This window comes from Hemicordylus capensis, chromosome 2 (assembly GCF_027244095.1).
Source record: "Hemicordylus capensis ecotype Gifberg chromosome 2, rHemCap1.1.pri, whole genome shotgun sequence".
NCBI classification, from domain to species: Eukaryota; Metazoa; Chordata; class Lepidosauria; order Squamata; family Cordylidae; genus Hemicordylus; species Hemicordylus capensis.
In genome coordinates this window covers 409,485,274-409,501,028 of record NC_069658.1, presented here as the reverse complement: position 1 = coordinate 409,501,028, position 15,755 = coordinate 409,485,274, and the positions used below count along the sequence as shown (strand labels likewise).

Genomic DNA, 15,755 nt, shown 5'->3' with positions numbered 1-15,755 from the left:
GGAAATATAAAGATCAGTTCCATGCTGAAATTTATTTATTTATTATTTATTAACATATTTTTATACCACCCAAAACGTCTCTGGGTGGTTTACAACAAAATAAAAACAAAGTAAAACATTCGTTAAAACAAAAAATGAAAAGTTTAAAACATTACAAAAAGTTAATTTTTAAAAAATAATATTTTAAAACAGCATTAAAACAAAATTAATTAAAAGCCGGGGTGAACAGATGCGTCTTTAAAGACTTTTTAAAAGCTGTCAGAGATGGGGAGGCTCTTATTTCACTAGGGAGCACATTCCAAAGCCTCGGGGCAGCAGCGAAGAAGGCCCGTCCCTGAGTGGCCATCAGACGAGCCGGTGGCAACTGCAGACGGATCTCTCCAGCGGATCTCAGCGGGCAGTGGGGTTCATGATGAAGAAGGCATTCTCTTAAATACCAGCTTTATAGGTTATAACCAGCACCTTGTATTTTGCCCAGAAACATATCGGCAGCCAGTGTAGCTCCTTCAATACAGGAGTTATATGGTCTCTTCGAGATGACCCAGAAACCAGCCTGGCTGCCGCATTCTATATCAACTGTAGTTTCCAGACTACATACAAGGGCAGCCGCACATAGAGCGCATTGCAGTAGTCCAGTCTGGAGGTTACCAGCAGATGTACCACTGTTTTGAGGTAGTTCACCTCAAGAAACGGACGCAGCTGGCATATCAGCCGAAGCTGATAGAAGACACTTCTGGCCACCGCCTCAACCTGGGAGGCCAGGGAAAGGCTCGGACCCAGAAGCACCCCTAGACTGCGTACCTGTTCCTTCCAGGGAAGTGTGACCCCATCCAGAACAGGCAGATCAAAACCATCTCTCGAGTTCCAACCCTGCACAATGTAGCTGTTGTAATTGTAGCTGTTTCATTAGATCATTTTTTATTCCCAAAGAAATTCCAAAGGCAATTACAGTGGCTGACATTCTACGCAGCTTTACGAAGGTGGAGCAGGAGCTGCATCCTCACAAGGAGCCACTAAACTAATTGCAGGTGAGGCTTGGCAGTCCAGTGCAGGCAGAGGGAGAAGTCCTTTCTGCATCCGGGAATATGGCCTTGAGAGACAGCTGGCAACCAGGAATAGAACCTTTTCAATGCTGGTGCCCTTTATTTTGGAATGTTCTCCACAAAGTACACATTTAATGCCCCCATTTGAGTAGTTTTAGGCATCAGGCCAATCCTTTTTATTTGACCAGGACTTGGATTTTAGAGCTGTTTGTGGTATTTTTAGTGTTTCCTTTTGATTTTCCTCACATTAACCATAGTCTGCTTTCACCTTTAGAGATTTTACAAGAAATGATACAATCCAAAGATGTATCAGAGCATTCACAAAACTACTTCACAAAATTATAACACATTCCAAAATCCAATTCAAAAAACAAATGCACATAATTTTACTATATAAAGAATGGCCATATTACTCATTCTAAAGTAAGCACTGTTCAGATATTCATAAACTGCAAGCCTCTACTTCTCACGGTCTTGGACTATCATCATGAGTGTGGAAGGATGTTGTTGCTAACACAACTATTAAGCACCTGCAATAAAAAGATCAGCACATAAAAGACATTTCACCCTTAAGCAGCTAATTGTTCTCTGGTGAAATTCAAACTTCCAGTAGCTAAGAGTGTTTGTTGCTATATTTGCTACAGTGGACTAATTGCAGGACATGAAGTATATAGGTATCTCTCTTTTTTTTTTTTTAACAGGTAGAGTACACTGTGGACATACACAGGGTCCCACAGCTGGCTACTTTTCCTTAGGTATGTACCCATATTACACATCAGTGTATATGTATGTGCCATAACTCAGTTTTTGTTTTTCAGGTATGGGCTGAGACTGATATAATTATGGAAATCATCATATGAACATAATGCTCTCATGAAGGCAATTGTTCCTGCCATTCATGTAGGTAAAAACACTCTGCTAATTGAACTTCTTTAAAAATAAAATTAAAGCTTGATGTCTTATGTCAAGTATACCAAAATAATCATTTGGGTTTTTTAACATAATAATTATTTACATTTACCTGTATAATTGCTGCATCAATACAGATTTGGAGAGCTGTGAACCCATAACGCCAGTAAGTTTCCGCTTCACATCTTTTGGAAGGGCTTGAACAACTGGCTATAGAAAAGCAAATTATAAAAGAAAAATCTAGATTTATTTTGTCTGTTAGCGAGTCAAGTTTCTGCACTATGAATCCTGATGCCAAAAACACATACACTCTTATTAGCATTCTTATTTCAGCTTTGAATTCTTGACTTTGTCAGGGTTACTAGCAATGCTTTTCTGCCGGCTCCCAGGAGCCCCCTCATTTGTGTTTAAGTCTCCAGGTTTGGAGATATCACTCTTGATATACTCAAGAGCCGCACAGCATTGTGAGTTCTCTGTTTATGGCACATGGGGGGGACAGTTAGCTGACAGTGGGCAGGTCACCCCTAGATTTGGCTCCTAACAAGCAAATTGGAAAGGGAAGCAGATGCATGCCTTCTCTATCTGGGATACCCTAAGTAGACCTCAAGAATTAGCTAAAGCAAAGTTAACTTCCAGCCAAGGATACTCTGCACTCAGAGTGAACCTGCCTTGGCCCCTCCCCTCCTTTTGCAGCAAGCTAATGTGCCAATTTACTCAGCAGGAAGAAGGCAGATAAGGCTCTCAGAGGTAAATCTCCCCCCTCACAAAAGAGGCTGAATCAGCAATAAGGACCCATTAAAAGTACTGATTGGATTACTGGACTCTTCGTCCATGCAGATTTCCTCTCCTCACTTCTATGCACTCTATTTTCATGATAAACAGCCTTGGCAATTCCTACATTGTTACACTTAGGAAGAGTGATCAGCAACAATGGAATCCTTGCTGGTTCTACCCAACACACCTATTCAACAAAAAGAGTCAATTGGAATGTGCCCCCAGGATATGTTTGGTTAGTGCCAATTTCATGATCCAATGTACTCTTTGCATGCCATTCACCTTGGAGTCACCAGCTCCTTGGGCTATTTACTGTTCACCGGCCACCATGCAAGGCTGTATTCAGTTCTTCGTGCCACCCTTCAGATCAGCTTCCTTGCCTAGCCTGACATGTCCAGTCTTCCTTGCCAACATAGGAAGCTAGTTCCACAGAGGAAGCGCCCTTGCAGATTCACCTCTATCAACTAACCCCTCCAACCTTCTCACTCCAGCCTCTGACCGAGCTGTCCCTGAGAAACGAGGTCCTTTGCTTGTTTCAGGAGCCCTGAGTCTCTTCGTCCAGATCCAGTGATATGAATGTTTGCCCCTCGCTGGGCCCAACTCTATCCCTATTTCTTTTTCCTAAACCTAGCAGCCTCCCTCTCTTAAAAGCCTCTTTCTCTTGCCCGCCTTGGAATTTATACAATTAGGACTTTAAGCTAAAATGCCTCATTGTAGTTAAGCATATTTTTAGTAGTAATATTGCTTTAACCACATATTTCTTCCACTGTACCCTTCCCTACAATAAATACTTTCTTTGATTTGAAGCCTGTAAGTAGCTTATAAACATTTGTAAGATATAAAATTATCATATGGAAAGTAGTCCTAGCAATATAGGAACCTACCTTCCTATACAGGTGGCGCTCATTTTTCGGAGGGGTTCCGATCCCACCAATTTCTGTGGATGATGAAACCACTAATAGATCTTAACCCTATGGGGATTGTGGGGTTAAGTTGCTTGAGCTTAAAAAAAAAGCTAAATAAGCAGGAAGGTGGCAAAAAAAGGTGTAGAAAGGCATAGTACCTTGTTCTCTAGGAATGCCCCCCCAAATCCTCTTATTTTTCTTTTCTTTTTTAAACAAAAAAAGAGCCACAAAATGACTCTGTACTTCAAAATGGCCACTGGAAATGACATCAGAAGTCATTTCCAGCCACTCAGGAACTGCAGATAGATGAAAATTGCCTATATTTCATACTGCAGCTAAACTGGGTCTCTAAGACCCATCTGCGGATACATGAAACCGTGATCCATGAAACTGCAGATAACAAGGGCTTCCTGTATGGTGAACAGTTGGTTCACCTAGCTCTGTCCACATTATGTGGTAGAAACTCTTCAGAGTTTCAGATGGATTTTTCTCAGTCCTACCTAGAGAAGCTGAGAATTGGACCAGTGTTCCCTCTAAGGCATGCACATGTTTTTGATGTCTGCTCCATTAATTATAGATCCCACTCAGGTTGAATCAGGAAAGCCCCATTCTGAATGCACGTGCACACATACTGCCTTGAACAAAACTCATTCCTCACACAGATGAGAAAAATTAGAAAGGACACTGATTGGAGCTGGGACTTTCTGCATGCAACTCATGTGCTGTACCACTGAGCTACAGCACCTCCAATCCTATATATCCTATACTATTAGAAAGTTTTACCCTAGCACTATTGTGGACAGAAAATTCTACAAGTCTTCATATTCAATAGAATGACACAGGCCACAACTAGGGATGTGCATGAAATGACATTTGCATTCCGTTCCAAGCTTGGAATGGAACACAAATGCCCAGAATGTTCTGTCAGAACCAGTCAAGCCGGTTGTTCCTATGGAACAAGCTCGGAACACTCCGAACATTCTGGTCACCATTTTGGACTCCGAAATGGCACTGTTCCAGCCTCTGCACATGCACAGCAGCCATTTGTGTGGTGGTGCTGACCAAGCAAATGGCTGCCACACATGTGCAGAGGCCAGAAGAGCACCATTTTTGGAGTCCAAAATGGTGATCAGAACACTCTGAACATTCCGACCCGGAACAGGGTCATTCTATTCCAAGCTCAGAACAGGCTCTTCATTTGAAAGGTGTTCTGCTCTGAGCTTGGAACACTCAAAATAGCCCGTTTTGAGTCAGAACATTTCAAGTTCCGGAACATTCTGTACATACCTAGTCAAAACAAGAACAGATTCCATATTTAGCTGTCTAAATAGAACTGGAACATACACACACACACACACACACACACAGATGTATATTACCTCTTGATTCTTCATAAATTGCAGATACAGGAACCTTTTCGGGTGGAAATCTGAGATGGTAGGACATAGAATCCTTGAAAATTACACCAACAAAGTTTCGGGGGATACGGAGACTAGCTTCTTGCATTTCCGGCTCACTTAGAAATTCTTCTGTAATTATACCTGCAAAAGATCAGAGTTATTCCTATTTATTAATTAATTAATTATTTAACATATTTCTATACCACCCAAAACATGTGTCTCTGGGCAGTTTACAATTAAAATCATTTAAACATTAAAACTATTAACATTAAAATCATTTAAAACCCAACATTAAAAGCATTAAAACTTTAATTTTAGTTTAGAGGTAATTTAAGCATTAATTATCTCTAGACATCAATGTCAACAGAAGCACAATCCTGTATTTTAACTACCCTCTTCATATCTTGGCCCATTCTCACATATAAATATGTTGACCAGGGCATGTCTAGCTTTGTGAACTAGATGAGCATACTTGAAGTTATTCTTCAGAGCAAGGCATAAGAGTTGAAATGGTACGCCCATTTGGGAAGTATCATGTCCTAATAACAAACACGGCTTTCTTATCTTTGCAAAACATGAGAGATAATTTTTTACTCTAAATGTATAGATTAAAGTTCTCTGCTCCTTATTTTAGATAAAGCGCGAGTATCTCCCACTAAAGCAACACCAAAACTGGTGGTGTTATGGCAGAGGCAAAATCTTGCACTCACTAGGGACACAAGACTGGGCAGGCTGGTCAGCTCCATCCAGCTTACCAGACTTTGGATACATGTGTAACTGCAAGGATATTTAGCTAGTTGCTCAGGCAGGCATAAATGCTAGGGCACTTATTCATGTGATTAAAGTAGTTATCACTGGATCACCACTGAAGACTCCTGGTCTGCGGTAAAGGAAAGAACTCAATAAGAAGCTCTATTCTTCCACACCCGGGAGTACCTAATAATAATAATAATAATAATAATAATAATAATAATAATAATAATTCGATTTCTATACCGCCCTTCCAAAAATGGCTCAGGGCGGTTTACAAAGAGAAATAACAAATAAGATGGCTCCCTGTCCCCAAAGGGCTGAGGGGCAGGCTGAGTTCATGTCTGTGAAAGAGGGCTTTAACCATCACTACTACCACCCAGAAAAGCAAGTTGCCAGTTTAGGTCCTAGTAAGAGTGGAAAGAAACGTTCTTGCTCAGACCGGTTTGCAACTTCCTGTACTGCTGAACAGGATGTAGTGCCCTTGTGATTCATGGTTACTATGACCAAAATCTAAAGGAAGGTCAAAGGCTTTAAATGTTTACAAAGGGGAAATACATTTATATGCGTTTATAAACGTATAAATACGTATAACTATGTTTATAGCCATTCTGATGACTGTAGCTTCCAAGCAAATACAAGAGAAGACAACACACATTTATGGAAGGACAGAATTGCATACAAGTTCACAATACCTTCTGCAAAGTATTCTGAAGACATTTTGTGCATGATGTTTCTTGTCACATCAGTTGCTGGTGTGTAGCCAACAATAAAGTCAGAGATGCTGGAGTGATCCACAGAATAAATATCAGAATCAGGCACCTCATCATATTTCTTGTTTGGATACATCATGCTCATTAATATTAGCCAAAATAAAAAGAAAAGTGGAAGCAGGACTTCCTACACAAATGAAATGAACAAGTTAAATGGACAACCATAAGCAAGAGTCATTGACATCTGCATTCCTGCACCAAACCCAATGGGGTGGGGGTGGGTGGAGGGGAATGGGTTCAAGCACACCTAATGAGGAGCAGGATTGCAGCCTTTAAGTGGATTGCAAAGCCTAAATATAAATGAGATTATGCATTATACATCATAACTATAAATGGCTAGTTTTTTAAAAAAATATTTTTTTAAAATGGACACAGAAAAGCTATGGGTTGGATTGGTTCCAAAGATGCCTGTGTGTGAGCAGGAGGCATTTATGCTTCGATGGGAGTAGGGAGGGTGTACCTAATTTACCCCTCTAGAGTGGTGTATAATGTGGCCGGGGGCTGCAGACTGAAAAGAAAATAAGCAAGAACCCTTCACTACCACAATATGTGAGCGATATACTTTCTGTCTCTATCCAGGGATCTTTGGATCCAGTGTTTAAGTGGCTTCAATAGAGTGACAAACAGAAGAGTACAGTGTTTCAATTAATACTGTACATTGCTAACAATGCAAATCTTATTATTAGCAATGTACAATATTAACTGAAACACACTCTCCTGTTTAAGTCACTCTAAACCACTTAAATACTTAAAACAGTGTTTATTAAGCAGCACACACATAAATATACATGCATACTGTAAAATTAAATTAGCAGAATAAGTTATCTAACGTCTTAAGAAGCACACCCTCCCTTTCAGTGTCCTGTTATTCCTCACATTTTCTCTGTTAAATATCAGTTTGTGTTTGATCAAAACAGATTGTTACAGTTAAACCTCTTCATCTGGAGCTTGCTTGCACATGTTGTGGTACACACAAAACTCACAGACACCAGGCCTTCACAACATAAGGCCCGGGGGCCAGATCCTGCCTGTGAGAACTTTTTTGCTGGCCCGCAGATAGGAATATTCTACAGAAACAGCAGGAGACATGAAGAGCTCTTGGCCTGTCCGGCTGATGAGCAGCAGCAGCTCTGTGCAGCTGGCCAGTTGAGACCAGATGTCCCTCAGCCCTGGGCTGGAACCTGCTGACACCATTCCTTATTTTCCTCACCTTTCCCCCAATTCCAACCCTCTTCCCCCTCACTTCCATTAATATTTTTAAACGACATGCTCAGTAACAGTAAAACTGAGCATTAATCTTGGCCCCCACAGACCAAGTCATGGATGGTTCCAGCCCACTGGGGTATTATGGGTTTGCACCCTGACATACACGTAAAAGGCAGGTGCACAGTGAGGCTTAAAGAGGCAGTGTGGGTGGCCAAGAGCCTTCCTCACTGCCTCTCTAAAGGCTTAGAGAGGCAGTGAGGAAGGCACCCGGCCACTCAGAGTGCTCTTTAAGCCTTCTTGCATGCTAGGCGGGGAGAATGGCCATTTGATGGCCACTCCCCCTGATTTTTAGCTGGCATGTTGGGAGGCTTAAAGAGGCAGCATGAGTGGATGGAAATTCAGTTATTGCGAGGGTAGAAAACCACAATTAAACAGAACTATCCCTGCATTAACAGAATTGGCATGCAGGCAGGGGGGCTGCTTATAGGTGAGAAACTGTGGAAAATCAGGGTCTCTGTCCTGTAGTATGTTTCTGTGCACACAGAGAGAGAGAGAGTTATAAATGTCAGTCACCAACACTATCCAATATATGCTAGTGATATATACTTATATTGCAACAGCAATGTTTGTGCTTCTGCGGAGAAGTTTCAGTGCTCAGCCATGAATATATGCCACAATATGTTATGAAAACCCTAAAATAACAGCTGACTAAGTAACAGTGGGAGTATACCAAAAATAATAACCCATGCAATAAAAGGACAAGAGAGCTTCCACATCTCTCCAAGCGTACCATCTTGTTGCTTATGTTACTGCACAGAAGTCCATATACACTGATGCTGTGAGAGAAATAAATGAAACAACAAAAAGCAACACTGATAGAACAGCACCCAAGATCCCTAAGGGACTGTGCTGCTATTAAAGGGACAGTCTGAGTGAAACAACTCACAGGATCAGGCTGAAAACTTTCATAATAATAACTTATTTCTCTGTGGCTGGTGGTGGATTTAACAAGCACAGAAAATGTGGTTTGTCAAACCACAAACTAGTGATTTGACTAACTCTTTTGGGTAGGGGTGTGCAAACTGGCTCAATCAAGCCAGTTCGACACCAAGCCACCTCGGTTTGAGGTCGAACCGAACTACCCCATTTAGTCCGACCCCAGACCGAACACCCCCGGATTGTTCAGAGGTTCACGCATTTATTTTATTTTTTTAAATTAAATCACTTAGCCCCTTCCTGGGAGTTTGTTGAGGCGGCAGCATGTGTGTGTGTCAGAGGAGGTTCCCCCTTCCCCTGCCGGCCTCTGTCATCACCCCCTCCGGCTGAACTGGCCGTTTCTTTGGCCTGTTCGGGCCTCTGTAGTTTGGTGCGGAGGCCATTTTGGACGCTGCTGCGAATGCGCAAAGGGCCTCTGTGAGGCCTGGCATGACTCAGGGCCTCACAGAGCCCATTTGCGCATGCATGGCAGTGTCCAAAATGGTCACGATGCCGAACTACAGGCCTCTGAAAGGGCACCTTCTCAAACCACCGCGCATGCGCAGATGGCCTCTGCGAGGCCCTGGGTTATGCCAGGCCTCACAGAGGCCATCGGCACATACGCGGCCGCATCCAAAAATGGCCGCTGTGCCAAACTACAGAGACCTGAACAGGCCAAAGAATCGGCTGCTTCACCCAGAGGGGGTGATAACGGAAGCCAGTGGTAGAAGGGGGAATCTCCGTGGACCCCCCCACCGCCTCAACAAACTCCCAGGAAGGGGGTAAGTGACTTTAAAAAATTAAAACAAAGGGACAGTACCTACTTTAGAAGCTGTTAAAGTATTGATGGATGCTCAATTCAGTCAATTAAATAGTAATTTGAAAATATTTAAAGATGAGATTGTGAAATAAATTGAGGAAACAGAGAAAAAATTTGAAAAGTTATCTGAATTAGAAGGGATCTTGAGTCAAGCAGAGGAAGCTATTCAGGTGTTAGAAAATAAAACAAATAAGATACAACTAAGTTGTCAATGTTCATAATAGAACTGACCAGTTAGAAAAAGCCTATGAGCTACTGGAAAAACGTCCTGCACATCAGGAATCTGCTCAAGTTTTTCATTAGAAGAAGCTGTCAACAGGAGTAGGAAGAACAATTTAAGATTATTAAAAGGCCTCAAGGAAGGAACAGAACATAATAATCTAATATCCGACTCAGAAGATTTTTTTTTTAAAATACTTGGAGAAGATGGGTTAAAAATAAGGATTGATACTGCTTTTAGAATAAATGCCAAAGGATGGAACAGAAGAAGCAAGCCTAGAGACATATTAGTGAAACTTGCAAATAGTCTTTTCAATGAATGACTACTCAGGCTTTTTGGAAACAACCAAGAACAACAGTAGATGAATCTGTAGTTTTTATAGTTCTCAGTTTTTAGCTTTTAAAATAACTTTTAATTTGAAACTTTTTAAAATGTAATTTTAATTGTGGTTTTAGTTTGGGCTTTAATTTTATTAGTCTCTTGTTTTACATTGTATCTGTTTTATTAATGTTGTGAGCTGCACAGAGCAAAAGTATACTGGAGTGGGGTATAAATATTTTAAATAGATAAATAAAATCTGAAGTATCAGCGTATTCAGATATTTCACCAAACACCTCGAGAAAACATAAGATCTTTTTTAAAAAATTAACCAACAGATTGTATAAGGAAAACACTACATATGCATGGGGATTTCCATTCAGGTTAATAATTATTAAGGTGAGTTGGTCACAGTAAAATCTTTAGCAGAGGGAAATCAATTTATGCAAATGCTGGACAGTCCTGAAGAAGAGAGAGAAAATACAGGGGTAGGAAAAAAACAGAAAGGAAAGATGAAATAGAATAAAGACCTCAGAAATATATTGGTCTAAATAAACTGAAAAAAAGAAAACAGAAAGATATAGTTTATAGGAAGAGTTAGACCAACTGGGTAAATTGATGGATTACCCAAATTTTAACAATAAGATATTTAAGATGCTTTCTTGTATTCTTTTTTCTAGTTTAAGTGAGAGAATGGCAACTACTATAAAAATTATGACACTTAAGGTGGCAGGCTTGAACTTAAGAGAAATTTGTGGCCAGGTTGTTGAGATCAAAGAAATTAGAAATAATATGCATGCAAGAAATTCATTAACAAAATACAAAGGAGAAATACTTGAATATTTGGAAGCCCAATATATTGCACCAGCAAAAACGAAGACAAAAGTGATTATGCTAGGAATAACCAAACATCTCCCATTAACAACCTATAAAGTTCAAAAAAGTACAGCTGGTTGGTATTTATTACAAGGCTGACGGAAGGATCAGGAAATAACCATAGCAGAAATTTATGCACCAAATACAGCACAAGGTCAATTTTATGATGTAGTAATTACAGATATTGAATAAGTATTCAAACAGAGAAATAATGCTTATGGGAGATATTAATGGAGTTATGGATGTTAATCCGGATAAATCAGTCAGCACGACTGGGGCTGGTGGCCTACCAAAAATTGTGTAAATGGTTACAGGATAGAGGATTGAAAGATGCCTGGAAGGAAAAGAATAGAGATCAAAGACTACACTTTTCATTCAGGAAGACACAATATATACATCAGAATTTACTATCTGAAAGTAGAGTAGCAAGCTAAAGACAGTTAACATAGCTCCTAAAATCTAGGCAGATCATGGTCCTGTAAAAATAATCTGGGAGAGGAAGGAAATGCCAATGTTTAAAAATTGGCATTTGAATAATACTCTTCTGGATTCCCAACGAACTAAAGAAAAATTAAAGAGGAAACAGATCTATATTTTGCTATAATTTTCTTAACCTCAGACTTTATCAAAGTATGGGAAACATTTAACACTTATATGAGAGATCAGATAATATCTTTAAGTTCTTACTACTATAAGCAAAGAACTCAAGAACTTACAAAACTGTTAAAAGAAATTGAAATACTAGGGGGGAAACAATAATATTAATAACAAATCAGATACAGCTTAAACTGATAGACGTTAAGTCAGTGGCAAAAAATATAGCCTTTCCCAAACACTTTCCCCCTTCAATATGGGATATGTCCAGCAAAATGCTAGCTAGAGTCTTGGCAGAAAGCAAAGATCAAAAGTCCATCCCCAACAGTCAATGCTAAAGATGGTAGGAAACTGGTCAAAGTTGAAGTACAAGACTTTCAAATATATTACCAAAAATTATATTCCTATCAGAAGAAAAGATGCAAATTTTTAACAGAGATATCAAATACCTTTGATTACAACAGAACACAGACAATGTCTTAACCTACCAATTACTAAGATCCCGAGACTGTGGAATGCAGGCCCTGAGACTGGCCCCAAGACTGTCGAATGCGCTCCCTACTGAGATACGATCCTCCATCTCTGACAATTTTAAAAAAGCACTTGAAAACCCACCTCTTCACCCAAGCTTTATCAGCTTTTTAAAATTTTTAGGTTTTAATCTCTGGATTATTTTTAAATTGTTATTTTTTTAAAGATTTTGGATATGTTTTTAACTTGTTTTATGCTATTATTAACTGTCCAGAGATGAATATTTGGGGCAATGTACAAATTTGATAGATAGATAAACAAACAAACAAACAAACAAACAAATAAATAAATAAAAATAAAATAAAATAAAATAAAATAAAATAAAATAAAATAAGGAAGAAATTATAAAAGCCATTGAAAAGTTGAAACAAAAAGGTCAGCTGGACCAGATTAGTTTACAGCTAGATTTGATAACATATTTACATATCAACTATTTTAGGGAAACTATTTTAAGAAAGTATTAGTGATTTAAAATTGGCTGGAAGCTACAACTGTCTCGATCTCCAAGCCAAATAGAGATCTGATAAACAGAGTCAGCAAGTCATAGGTCAATATGGTACTGCAGTGTTATGAATTTTAAGATGTATTTCAATGAATATTTTGTCTTAATTTTAAAAATGGGGTTGGGGGAATGGAGTGGCCATGCTTCCACTCAGTCAGCAAATCAGATCTGCAGTACTGGCTTGAAAGGATGGGAGAAGCAGGCCCAAAAGCCTGAAGAACTACTTCAGATAAGCTTGGGCCCTACCAGTAGCTTCCAAGCTATCTAATGTCCACCCCTACTATAATTCATTTAATTTATGTAATTCATTTTTTGAAAACAAAAGTAAAGTTCTGAAAGCTCTATTTTAAAAGTAGCGTCAGGACAATAAACCAAAGCACTAGCAACATTTTCTCAAAACTTTTTCTCTTAATGTGGCTTGTTCTAAAGTTAGAAAACACAGAAACAGAATAATACTACTGAACAACTCACCTGGACACTACTTTTTTTAGTCCTCCATTTAACAAGGCAGTTCTTGTATAAAAGAGCTCTGGTTTGCCGCCACACTCCTACTTGTCTTGGAGCATCTGTGGACATTTTTAATGTGTAGCCTGTTTAACAAGCAAAATACATGTGATGTGATGAACAAGCTCCGTACTTACCTTTTAAAATGCCAAATATGTATATTGTTGTAATTGTATAACAACGACCAGCCCAGTCTTGCAGAAACTTTAATTAGTTTCATGAATAAAATGAATTCATTCACTATTCAACAGCAGGTTAACAATGTAGTCCCATGCATATTTACTTGGAAATAAGTCCTAATATGTTCAATGGGCTTACTCCTAGGTATGTGTGCAAAGAAATGCAGCAAACATTTGACAAACCTCTGGAAAACCTTAAGGGAGATAAGCCTATGTTGCACATATTGCTTTTTACTTCTACAAATGTGATACAGAATGATAGCTATAATTCTTCAGACAAGCTTTAGGAAGACTAAATAGCATACTGCATTTATAGTTCATTAGGTTGTAGATTTACAAGAGGATGGAAAAACATACTAGACATACTAACATACTAGAACTTTAACATTTTGTGAGGGGCAAGCAGCTCTCCATATTATACCTGTGTTCCTCAACAGTTTTTCACGAAATTTTAAATCAACTCATGATCGAAAAAAATATTTTCTCCAACCAGTCTGCAAGCTCAGAGAGAACTCATCCCAGCATATGCATAAAATAAGATTAAAGTTCTGATACCCAACACGAATGGTTTCCAGAAACTACACAGAAAACCTGGCATGAATTAAGCACATAGTAGGTGGGTGGGACGGGGGAGTCTGACATAGAACTTCAGACATTCTAATTGGGAAGAAAACACTAAAACATAAACCGAGAAGAAATGGACGTGAAGATATCTACTGAAGCCATGGACAGTGTGAAACAGAACTAACACTATTCATAGTAATGTATTAACTTTGAAAGCTAACCGTAATTATTTAATAAGGTTGAAGATTCCCTTTTAAAGGGGGCCAAGACCCCAATAGCAGTTTAATAGTGTCTAAGTCTATTGTGAGCATCATCTCACTTGGGGATCTTTACACACTCCACCTATCACTAATAGAGTTCTCTCTCTAAACAGAATTTCTGAATAGCTGCAGATAGTTTGAAAATTCTCTTCTGCAATTTTAAGGCAGGTACTAGCAATGTACTGTAATTAAACAATACTATAAAATTAAATGGTCAGTTATTGCTTAGGTATCCTTTTTCAAGAGGCTGTAAATATTATAATACATTCATGATGAATTTACAAGGTAACATAACTTCAGCCCTTTTAGGCAGGTGGCTTAAGATTTTCTCCAACAGCCTGGGCAGCTTATGTTTAGGTCAGTGGCGGCCGGTGAGGGCGGTGCAGTGGGGGATGGCGAGAGGTACCTTTAAAAGTCTTACTGGCAATAGGGATGTGCACAAAACTGGTTTGCCCGGTTCAGTTTGAATTTGAACCGGGTTTGAACCAGGAGGGGGTGGTTCGGTTTTGGTTTTGCTCGAACCCCCCCGGTTCGGTTTGAATTCGAACCGGTTCGAACCTCCAAAAGTGGGTGGGGTTGTAGCTGGCACCCATGGGTACCTACCACCCAAACCCCAAAGCAATCAGACACTCGTACAACTTTTAATGAATTTTTGAAATTTATTTTTATTTTTTCTCGTAGAGTATAATGGGACTCGAACCAGCCCATTATTCCCTATTGTGGAGCACCCATGGATGCCAACAACCACCCAAACCCCAAAGCAATCGGACATCCCTACAATTTTTTTATGAATATTTGAAATAATTCTCCATAGGGAAGAATGGAGATTTCAGCAGCCCCATAAATGCACTTGGGGGGTGAAATCAGCCCTGGCCCAATTCCTTTCAACTAATTCTAATAGCATCCTTGACCCTCTTGGGCACTAACACCCACCACACTTCACTCTAGGACATCCCTTTCCCCCCGACGTGAAGCTATACATTTGCTGCAATCCTCATTATTCCCTATGAGGAATTCAAAAATATACATTTGCTGCAATCCTCATTATTCCCTATGAGGAATTCAAAAATACTTTAAAAATTCACCAATAAGCAGAGGAGTGTCCGATTGCCTTGGGGTTTTGTGGGTGGTAGGCACCCCTGGCTGCCTACCACCGACCCCACCTTTGTGCCCCTAGGTGCTCCACAATGAGAAAAATAATTAAAAATATTTCATTGAACATTGCACATGCTGACCACCCAAATGGCCATCGCACAGGCACTGCAGCCAGGTGAGTGTTGTGGGTAGGGCAGCTGCCACGTAGGATGCCAGGTAGGGCGCTGCTGCTCCTTGTGGCTTCCAGGTGCCAGCAGTATCACCGGTAAAGACTTTTAAGCCACCACTCTCACTGGCCACCACTGCTTCAAGTCTTTTCATAGGGTAGAGATGCACTTAGTAAAGCAGCTGCAGTAAAACTGCCATGGGCACCAGAGACCATTGTGAAATATAAAGTATTTGGAGCTCAGCTACCATAGAGAGTATTTTAGGTTTAAAACAAAACAAACAATACAAGCAGGCTGCTCCCATGACGAAGCTTCCATGTAACCGAGTTATGGGAACTGTGTCCCCCAGGGAGCTGAACTCTAGTGTTCAAGGAAAGAAAACTGCTTCTG

At 39.8% G+C, this 15,755-nt stretch overlaps 1 protein-coding gene across 6 annotated transcripts in view; it reads right to left on the bottom strand.

The window, feature by feature from the left end:
* The window catches only part of LOC128344558 (cholesterol transporter ABCA5-like), a 121,634-nt gene that overhangs the window by 92,657 nt on the left and 13,222 nt on the right, over positions 1-15,755 (bottom strand). For 5 of the 6 annotated variants that reach the window (XM_053294906.1, XM_053294907.1, XM_053294910.1 and 2 more), the window contains exons 2-5: positions 13,068-13,186; positions 6,477-6,681; positions 5,011-5,172; positions 2,065-2,162 (exon numbers count right to left, since the gene is read on the bottom strand). In XM_053294906.1, coding sequence (XP_053150881.1) covers positions 2,065-2,162; positions 5,011-5,172; positions 6,477-6,681; positions 13,068-13,172 — 570 coding nt within the window. In that variant the 5' untranslated portion in view covers positions 13,173-13,186. Of the gene's footprint in view, positions 1-2,064; positions 2,163-5,010; positions 5,173-6,476; positions 6,682-13,067; positions 13,187-15,755 lie in introns of those variants that run through there. The other variant, XM_053294911.1, reaches the window with a different exon arrangement.